This window comes from Hyalella azteca, unplaced genomic scaffold, assembly GCF_000764305.2.
Source record: "Hyalella azteca isolate HAZT.00-mixed unplaced genomic scaffold, Hazt_2.0.2 contig278, whole genome shotgun sequence".
Lineage (NCBI taxonomy): Eukaryota > Metazoa > Arthropoda > Malacostraca > Amphipoda > Hyalellidae > Hyalella > Hyalella azteca.
In genome coordinates this window covers 155,422-165,767 of record NW_025930633.1, presented here as the reverse complement: position 1 = coordinate 165,767, position 10,346 = coordinate 155,422, and the positions used below count along the sequence as shown (strand labels likewise).

Below are 10,346 nucleotides of genomic sequence, written 5' to 3'. Positions count from 1 at the left end.
ATAAATCTAATCTTTCTCTAATATTTATATTTGTAAATCCTTGCCTCCCCAACTTTGGGCGACGTGGCAATGACCCGCTATTGAACATAGTCAAAATAGCAAAGAAAGAACTGCAAAAAACGATCGCATTTAATATATTTCAACTAAACATGAGCGCGCCGTAAGATGATGGAGTAGTCCATTGTGGGCCAGAAAATAAAATTAAATTCTGAAATTTATTCTTTCTCTCAAACTTCTGCCCCGAACACCTAATGCTTCTTGCTGCTTTTCCTAGATTTTCACTCAACAACAATGATGTAATGTTTTGAATTCTTTTGAAAAATATTCAGAAGAATGGTATTTGTGAAAAAGTAATGCGCGGAATACGATGGATTACTGCAATGAATGCCTCAAAGAATTACGACTGGAAATTTGGATATTGTGGATACTCGTCTTGGAATTATCCAATGCAGAATTTCAACAATGCAATTGCTTTCTTTGAGAATTGCAACACTCATAATAGCAATATTGTCTTCAGACATGGCAGGTTTTGAGCATCCGAGATGAACCTTAAGTTTCGAGTATGAATGCCATCACCGAATCTTCATTTGTACAAGTATAAACCATTGTTGAAATTCGCATTGTCTGAATTGAAAAGCGCGTTCCTCGGCGATTGTTTTTTATACTTCGCTTGAATGTTTTGGGGCAGTGTTGTCCGACAATGAAAGTATTTTATTCATTACATCCAAAACTAGCATTCACTATAAAGTTGTTTTATTCTGGGACCGCAAATTTTTCATAAATGTTCCCATTACTGAGTCAAATAAAATTTTTACAAAGGTTGTTCATATCGTTGCATGAAATGTTAAAGTTTATGAGGCAAAATTTCATAATAAATATAGATCTCATTCTTTCTTTGTCCATGCATACAAAACCATTGTTGCAAAAGCTCCAAACTATGTACAATTTTTCATCAACACTTCCCTCTCATCATCGGTCTCGTAAATCACAGCCCTAAAATGGGGCGCGCAAATATTATTGAGCTTGCGACAATTGCAATGCAAGGCTAGAGCACTAGTTCAACACTATACCTACCCCTACTAACATGAATAGATCACTCTTAAAATCCTATTAGTTAATTACTACTAGCATTGTAAGATCACTTTTTAAACCGTATAGGTTACATTGTTAGATCATTCTTTAAAATCGGATTGATTTCTACTAGCATTTTTAGACGAATCTTTAAAGTATTAGTTACTATTAGCATGGTTAGATCACTCTTTAACCCATATAAGTTACTACTAACATTGTTAGATCACTCTCTAAACAGTATAAGTTACAACTAGCATTGTAATATCACTCTTCAAAATCGGATTGTTTCCTACTAGCATGTATAGGTCACTCTTTAGCACCATCCTAGTTACCAATAGTATGACGCAAATACTAGCTGGCTTTGTGGGCTTCTGGAATGAAGAGATTAAGTGGTGCAGTCAATAGAAAATCATCGCCTGAGAAAGCATCGGCTGAAATAATTCAGTAATCTAATCGCATTCTGAAGTTACGCACACTGTTATCATTCAAGTGCTCACTCTATACAATGCGTGCGTGGGCTTCCACGTGTCATGCATTTTGATGTCAATCTTTAATCATTTTCAAAGTTTTTTAATGAAGCTTCCTGATAAAGAAAGTTCAAACTTTAAAGGAATCATTTTTTCACTCAATTGTGATTTTTTTGAACGGATGAAGCTCAGTTAACTTATGGATTGAAATGAAATGTAGAAAATATCATTGAATCTCTTCACATCACTTAGCATGTAAACCCAGCCTATTACATGAACAAAGTAGAATGTTGTTTTATTTTCGTTCATTAATTATTCATTTTCATTAAATTAACCATTGTTTCAATACACATGAGTTTGCTGTGATTTTTCAATTCATTTCAATTCAATAATTTAAAACATCATGTATTTCTACATGAGTTCAATGATCAAAAACACATGTTTCAAAATATAAGTATAAAAATAATTTAAATTAATCATAAATTCCTGACCTCAGGTACAAGTTCATCAACATCATTTGGTTCTGCTGCCACTGGCTTGCTATGAGCAACAGCTGCGTTAACCCTTTCATCTACGCCATCTATAATGTGAGTAAATGCAATCAATAATGTGAGCGAAAACAATCTAGTATGTGAGTAAATACAATCTTATATTATCAGTCTGCTTATATCCCAAGTTCACAAGGAATTTAAAAGCAAAGAAAACACCAAGCAAATTCACCGTAGTGATATTGAAAACGTTTCGGAGTCTTTCTGAGTCTGAAAACGTTTCGTAGTCTTTCGGAATTCTTCAGGACTCCGAAACGTTTTCAATATCGATATGGTGAATTTGCTTGGTGGTTTCTTTGCTTTTAAATTCCTTGTAAATACAATCTATAATGTAAGTAAATACAACAATAATGTGAGTAAGTACAGTCTAAAATGTGAGTAAATACAGTCTAAAATGTGAGTAAATACAGATTATTATCAGTCCATCATAATAAACAGATAATCGTTCGGAAAATTAAAATATCAACAGAATTATCAAATTTATATATGTTAATGTTAGAATATTGCGTCTGCATAAAATTTTTAATGTCTTCTCGAGTAATTGTTTTTCAACTTCACATTAAACAATTACATCATTTGAGCTAATTTCATTCTTTACCAACAGGATTGTTTTCACGTCACTATTTAAATTGAAATTTGTACAGCTTCCTGGAAGGGAGCGCCATTATTAGATACCTTCGTTAATTGATTTATTTATACAGTGATTGTATTAGAAGGAATACTTTTTGATCGGAAAGCGTTTGCACAGATAATTTAAAAAATGAGACGTCCTTTACCTCAACTTTAGAAAGAATATTTCAATGCAGTTAATCTCACCTTGGTTGTTCTCATAATGTTAATACGGAATAGAACGAATCCTTATTTTTTAGCAATAAATAAAACAGGAAAATATAAAAGCAAAATCTAAAACCTCTAGATGCAGAAATAAATTTACCGGACAGTTAACGAGAGCGCCACTTCAGGAACAAGAATTCGATTTTGGAAATGTCATTCGCTAAAAAAATAAGGAAGGTGCAGGGTGAGCCAATCTTTTAGAAGCTTTCGATTTAGGAAGAAACGCTGGAAAATAGACTGCCTGGGCGCGGGAAGTTCTATGTAAACACGGCCATAGATTTCAAGTACACAACGAGGCTGACGCTGCCGGAACGCTTTCTGGAATTTATTTTTAGCTACATCGAGCTGAACTTATGCTCGGTATTTTTTGAGCTTTACTTTTGAGGAATTGATTAAAGGCCTGACTAAAAATATTTCCGATCAATCGCGTACGTGCTTGAATATTCTAGGAAAATCTTTATTTAATAATGCGGGAGCTGCGACACTTCATCGGCGGCCAATCCCTGAACATTTATTTTTCCCCTTGTAAAATAAATTAATGAAATTATTACTACAATTTCAATTTCAGGAAAAATTCAAGAGAGAATTCCGGCACAAATGTCGTTGCTGCTTCCGTGAGACTCAAGAACTTCCGCCCGACCTCAGCGAGCTGGAACGCTCGCGGGTGTCTTCTCATCACTCGTTTAGGTACAGGTACGGATGCCGGGTTCAAATTTTAACACATTCACGAATTTATTAATCTAACTGAACGTGCTTCGTTGCAATTCTATCATATTCACATATTTTTTATGGCAACTGAACGTGGTGATTCATTTTTTGACCTATCTTCTATATTCAGGTAGAAAAACCTGGTGTGCAAGTTTTTTTTTAGATGAATAGAGACTAACCACGTTCAATCATGAACCCATTACATTCATTCTTGTTAGCCACGTATAGAAAACACTCTATTGATTGTTCTCGAGTTAATTAATTCATTATTTGGAAAATGTGTGATACATTCAGTACATTAAACTGTATAAACATTTTATTTCTCGTTTTTTTAAATAAAAAGTGTTGTCTGCATGTTTCGAGCCATCCTCCAAGATTCAGATCGGTATGCAAGAATTTAATTCGAAGTCGAAAATTTGTATGACGTTTAGAGTTGAATCTAACTGTATCTAACTGCTCATCACTGAAAATTTTCGCCTTCGAATTCTTCAAAAATGATGACATTTCTTTTTTGAATGACATTTCTTCTTCTCAATGACATTTCTTCTTCTCAATGACACTTCTTCTTCTGAATGATATTTCTTTTCTAATCACATTTCTAAATCTGGATTTGAAGAAAATTTTCAAAAATAGCACAGCAGTGTTTTGTTCAATCTCGCAAAGAAAATTAAAAATAAAACAAGAGCTCGAATTGTGCGTGAATCCGGATCTGAAAAAAGTTGTAATGCAGGCAGAATTCAGACGAGAAGAGTACACAGCTGACGATCAAAACTTTGTACGTTGAATTCAAGAGTTGATATCGGGCAAAAATATCAAGGGGAGATTGTAGGGGACACTCACTCGTCAAGCCATTCCCGCACGGCCATTGGATTTCGAGAACGATAATTGACAAAGAGTAACATACGGAGGTGGCTGCTACAGCACGTGTGTCTCGTTCACGGCCGATATGCGACCAAGTCTGCCTTACAAAAGTCTATACACAAGTAGATTAAGCCTAGTGTATGCCTCGAGAAATTTATTCAAACTGATTGTGTAATGATGTACGTTTGAAGTCTGAACTTTGTGAGTGATAATAATATTAATTTTGCAAACGTAGATCTACAAACACAAATGTCCGACAAAGTCTTTGTGAGAGGAGCTCATAGACTCTCCGACATTCGCCACGTTTGGTCACGTTCTGCTTCACCGCAGCTCCGACATTCTATGCCTCTACCATGAGCCTTGGTCTCCAGAAGTGCCATTCCGGTTGCTTATTTATGACCAGAGCAGAGCGTTACTAGTCATGCTAAAGGCTGAGTGCTGCTATTATTGCAACGTAAAAATACCATAAACTCCATCTGGTGCAACAAAAATTAAACATATTAGTATTTTGAATGACGTTTTTGCAGGTATAGCATGTTATTTTCATTCACGTCTAAGTTCATCAAATTCTTCTCTTTTTCAAATTAGGCAATTCAGCGGATGACAGTTTGATCAATCTTCTCCTGTTTATTTTTTTAACTTTTATTTTTTTTTGCGTTACACTGATCCGTCACTACTTCAGGCCTCAAATTCTACAATTTAAACTCAATTGGAAAGATCTCCTTAACCTTCAAATACGAGTATTTCGTACTTTCGAGTCCGCTCGTGCGGTGAAACTCGTACAATGTCAGCTATAATACAGTGATATATTTACTTATACAGTGCTTGGCAGTGGCAGCAACGTTCGGAAAAAGCACTACACAGATAAATCATTTAATAATTCCAATCGAATTATTTATCTTATTACATAATTATTTATAATATAATTACTTCTATTAATATATATATTATTTTATTATTTAATATATTTAGATATGATTCACTAATATTTTCTTGCATGTCAGGTCGACTCGTGCGTCATTTTTGAGTTCGATGGCAGCCCGAGGAGGCAACCACCACAATCCCTGGCAGTGCGGAGGCACCGCCTGCGTGGGCAGCTTACAGCCAGGCTATCCGATGCTCGGTATCGACAACAGTCGAGGCTCCCAGAGGTTACGCCAGTTACCCCAGAATATTTCCCCAAACATAAACGATTTACCGCTTGAGGGTAAAAAAAGACACGTGTTAGTCTCAGTCAAAGACAAGGCGAACGAAAACAAGACGCTTCATGGATGTTTTCCGGCGTCGAAATTTGAAGGTTCAGGACGAAGAGTAAAAAGTTCATTCAGGGAAAATCAGCCTTCGGATATCCCTGAAGATCCTTTCAGCGATATTTCATCTTTCAACGAACAGAATAGTGAGACTTCCTTCAACCGTATTGATTCTCACCCTATTTCCGTAGCTCTGACACACTCATTCTCGTGTGAGGAGAATCGAAGGAATGGTGACATGTGAATAACTGATTAAAATACAACAGTACGAATCATTATCAAATTAGCAGTATATATATTTTTTCGGGGAAAAATTCCTCAAAATGCCCTCAAAAAAACCAAAAAAAAAAAAACCAAACAACAATGAATTTAACCCAAAAGGAAATCAAATTTTCAAAACCCTAACTATCTTGAAATACTAATTAGTCTTTCCGGTATTCACGCATTCGAACTCGAATCGATTATTGAATGTAAGAAAAAATAGTTAGAAAAATATTTTTGAATTATTTCAAAACAACATGTAATAATTTTGTACAGAAAAATAAATGACAGGTTAATTAAGGCTTCCACGAGATTTAATCCAACATACCGTGCCATGATATTAAGATTAACTATCTTTACCAGCTACTGATAACAGAAAAATGATAAAACGCACCTATTCTTCTCTCTGAAGTTAGAAAATATTCGTATTTTTTAGGTTACAAGTTAAAAAATGTACGATGATTTGTAATTGTGAGCGTGGATCATTCCTCGACTTATCTTGAATTTAAATAATATTTTATTTCAAAAAGGCAAAGATATTTGTCACGATTTTCTAAAAAAATTCTATCTTCAAATTTAACGCATAGCAAAAAAATTTATACACTTATATCAGCATATTTTGTTTGTATTTTGATCTCATTTAATTTCCCTACAATATAATTTTATTCCGTCTGTTCTATTGAGGGTCACTCGGAAATAAAGACCACGGTTTAATTATTTTTTTTTTCAAGTCTAATAATTCTCAGTTTTTCGGTTATTTCCGTCGATTGTATGTATTTAACGTGTATTCGAATTCCCGTGCAGTTAGATTAATTATTAAACTATCAATCAACAAGATGATTATGAATGACAACTCACTCCAATCTGTTGATTGCTTTCAACGATGAAAGAAACACAACAACGACATGCGGTGAACTTAATTATACAGTTATCAATCGCCCGTAACTTGATTATACAGTTATAATATAAATCTCCAGTAACTTGATTATACAAGTATCAATCTCCCGTAACATATTATACAGTTATCAATCTCCCGTAACTTGATTATACAGTTATAATATAAATCTCCAGTAACTTGATTATACAAGTATCAATCTCCCGTAACTTTGATCTCGCCTACGGTAACTTCATATTAATAAATTCTTTTGTTTTCAAGCCACGCCAATACAAATATTCTTATACATCGAAAGTGCATCGGCTTCAAAATACCATTATTTTTTGTTATACGTTTTATTTTAAATCTAATCAACTTTGAAATCAATTCTGAAATGGAATTAACTTTGAATATCCGTAAGTCCTGAAGTTCTCTGAAATTGATCCCTTATCCCAATAATTCTTCAAAATTTATCCATTAGTCCTTAAATTTTCCGAAATTGCTCCATGATCCCTGAAATCTTCCAAAATTTATCCATAGGACCTGAAATTTCTCGAAATTAAGCTTGTTTCCTATTGCCCACCTGAATCCATGACAAATGGTGAAATTATTGTTTGGCCCAACTGAAGTACTTGCACATGGTAGCAAATTTAAAGTGATCCTGCAAAATATAGAGGTCATGTAATATGGAAGAACTATGAAGGTCAATATCAATCCATTTTTCAAATTAGTAATTAATTCATTTACTTTTTGTACTCCTTACATATTACCGGTTATTAAATACTTAATTGGTTACAAGGGAAGCTACTTATAGAGCATTCCAGGAAACTTAGGTATATAATTAACTCCTTGCATTTAAATCAAATTAGCTTACATATTATTTTAAAATATTATTATTCAATGAGAGGGCTAAATAGTGCTAGTCATTTATAGTTCTTAGTTAAAAATATGGAAATATTCAACTATTGTTCAATTAGGTTATTTATATTGTCTTCACATCAGTTCTCACTCCAGAGCATTTAATAATGAAAATTACTTATTACATGCAGTGATTCGGTTCGTCTTGTTTCTGGATCTCTGATCATCCACGGTTGTTGGTGAGGCTATTTATTATACATCATTAATCACTTACTCTAAGAAATTCTTGCCATGCGATTGTTCTTCTTTCATTTTATGCCAAAAAGAGGATCAATTTCAAAATTAAATCCTTCCACAGTAATTCCTACACTTTTTATAATTTGAAGCGCTAACAAGAAAAAGACAGTAATTTTTTAGCGTGTTCTAGTAACGCTTAGTTGTGAAATTAAGTTGCTTATTCATGTACTTAAAATGCTATTAAATTTATGAACGGATTTTATAGGGTCTGATGAGAATTAACATATCATAGATATTTAACGGGTTCGGTTCGCATATCTGAATCAAAGCCGATTAACAATAGACCGCATGTAATCTCTCACAAGAATTTAGTTCGACTATCTGTTTATACCAAAATATCCTCTGAAAATCAGTAGTATCCGGTGGTCTATTATCCAAAGGCCTCTATCGGAACGTAGATACTGAAAACTAACTCGAATTTAATTTCACCTAGATTACGATCTTTCAATCTAGAAGTAATGGGAAAAAGTTGACTGCTTTCCCCATATACATATCTTCCAGTTACATGCCCATCTGGAATGGATCACAGTGGAAACGACGTTCATATCTAAACGAGATGCGCGCTCATACGATCTCATTGATCTGTTATCTTTCGTAACTGTTTATTGTGCAGCTTCATCCTGTCAGTGAATGTCTTGTGAATGCCGATAAATGGCAATGAATCACAGTCCTTGCTTCGATAGCCAAAACGCTGAGGCTGCAATTATCTCATGTGTTTACCAGCAGACCTCGCTAGCTTTGAGTCCACCGGGTCACACGGAACTGGCCTGTAATATGACTGTGCACTTTAATAGATACGATCCCTCTGCCTTTCGAAGAGGTCACGTACTCAAGACACGAGAATTGTCAACTACACTCAGCAAAATAACTATTGTTGTCTCATACTGTACAAAGATTGACACACTTGCTGCGTGTAGCACTGATGAGTCCATTTACCGGGCCATTCTGCATCAAGGTGATCCACCTATAAGGGACAAAGTGCATCGCTATTCGGACAAAGTCTAGTTCATTTTTCTGAGTGCAAGCATCAGAGGATAGTTTTCAATGACCCAGTGGCATAAATTGGACTACAGAGGTCTAATGGAAAATACGCGAGGATAACTGCAGCCACAATGTTTAGGATATAACTATGTTAGGATCGTTGTTCACTGCCACTTTTAGCGTATTTTCTCATTTATGAAAAAAATTCACTATTGTGCTCGCCATGTCCGTTCGTCTGTCTGTTCGTTTGTCCGTCAGTCCGTCTGTCTGGCCGTCCGTGACTTTACGTTTTCGTCGACGAGAAAATGCGCTCTCTGTCACTCACTGCACTGAGTTACTGAGTTATGTTTTTTTTTAATTGCATCCGCAAACAACTCGCTCACAATTCTACTGTTAAGTTCATTTTTCCTGTTGCGTTCATTTCAATATCCTGTAATATGTTATCGACAATGATCCTTTTGAACAGCAACATGCCGACAGCATAGCCTGCTTTTTCACTGCAATAATGTGAATTTTGAAACGACATAAATATTGAAGTACGCCATGGCGTACATCCATGGAATAAGAAACAGGAACGGCTCCCACAAAAGTAATAATCTAATGTTTCTAGTGGCAGAAACTAAGTCTTTTCTTCATTTTTCTTGTTTGACAATAGAGACGAAATTTTCACTTGAAACAATTTTAATAATTTGATTCAAGTGTTTTCAAACGAAAAGTACGTTTGTAAAAATCTCACGTTATATACATAAATGTAATGAGGTAATTTTTGTTTGTCGGGTAATACAAATTGGCAATTTCTGTTCAACATCCTCCTTTAGTTAGAAGGTAATTAAAAGATCGACTGTCACTATAAAAGGCATTCAACTGATCCTTAAATACAATTAAGTAAAACTAAGGAGCATTAATTGGTCTAGGTCGTTGGCAGTAGTCGTTAAGGATGGCAATTAACATGACATTAACACTTAATGAATGACTTTTACATGACATTTTGCTCAAAACCTTGATTAGTTCGCAAATGAGTCAATGGAAGCGCATCAAAACACGACAATTTGACAAAGGCAATCATCACTCAATCTTACTGTGCTCAGTTAACAATAAAAATAGTGCACTGCGACGTGGATATTAATGTGAATTGTATAGTTCTACTGAAGGTGCAATTAAGTAGTATCTTTAATGTAGACAAGTGGCGTGGCTTGGGGGATTTGCGACTAAGGCGAACGAGATACCGCGTATTGTTTTCAATAAACGTTACGGCTTCAATGTTAAATGAATAAGTGCATTGTTTATTTTTTCTGGTTTGATCCATTTTTGAGCATAAATCAAATTTTAGTCAATA

The 10,346-nt window shown here is 34.8% G+C and overlaps 1 protein-coding gene across 2 annotated transcripts; it reads left to right on the top strand.

The window, feature by feature from the left end:
- The first annotated feature begins 2,040 nt into the window (after positions 1-2,040).
- Positions 2,041-6,055, top strand: LOC108676740. Of its 2 annotated transcripts, none has more exons than XM_018164872.2 (3): positions 2,041-2,125; positions 3,489-3,607; positions 5,494-6,055. In XM_018164872.2, the coding sequence occupies exons 1-3, from the start codon at positions 2,081-2,083 to the stop codon at positions 5,981-5,983; spliced, it is 654 nt and encodes a 217-aa protein (XP_018020361.1). In that variant the 5' UTR covers positions 2,041-2,080; the 3' UTR covers positions 5,984-6,055. The 2 variants fall into 2 exon arrangements, with proteins under 2 accessions (XP_018020361.1, XP_047741675.1); XM_047885719.1 differs by having other exon boundaries at positions 3,489-3,613.
- Positions 6,056-10,346: the final 4,291 nt, after the last annotated feature.

What these genes read in the sequence shown, in the direction of transcription:
- LOC108676740 (XM_047885719.1), top strand. Translation starts at nt 2,081, where the DNA reads ATGAGCAACAGCTGCGTTAACCCTTTCATCTACGCCATCTATAAT. An exon ending in TCATCTACGCCATCTATAAT is followed by an intron (nt 2,126 to 3,488) that starts GTGAGTAAATGC and finishes TTTCAATTTCAG; the next exon opens with GAAAAATTCAAGAGAGAATT. An exon ending in CATCACTCGTTTAGGTACAG is followed by an intron (nt 3,614 to 5,493) that starts GTACGGATGCCG and finishes CTTGCATGTCAG; the next exon opens with GTCGACTCGTGCGTCATTTT.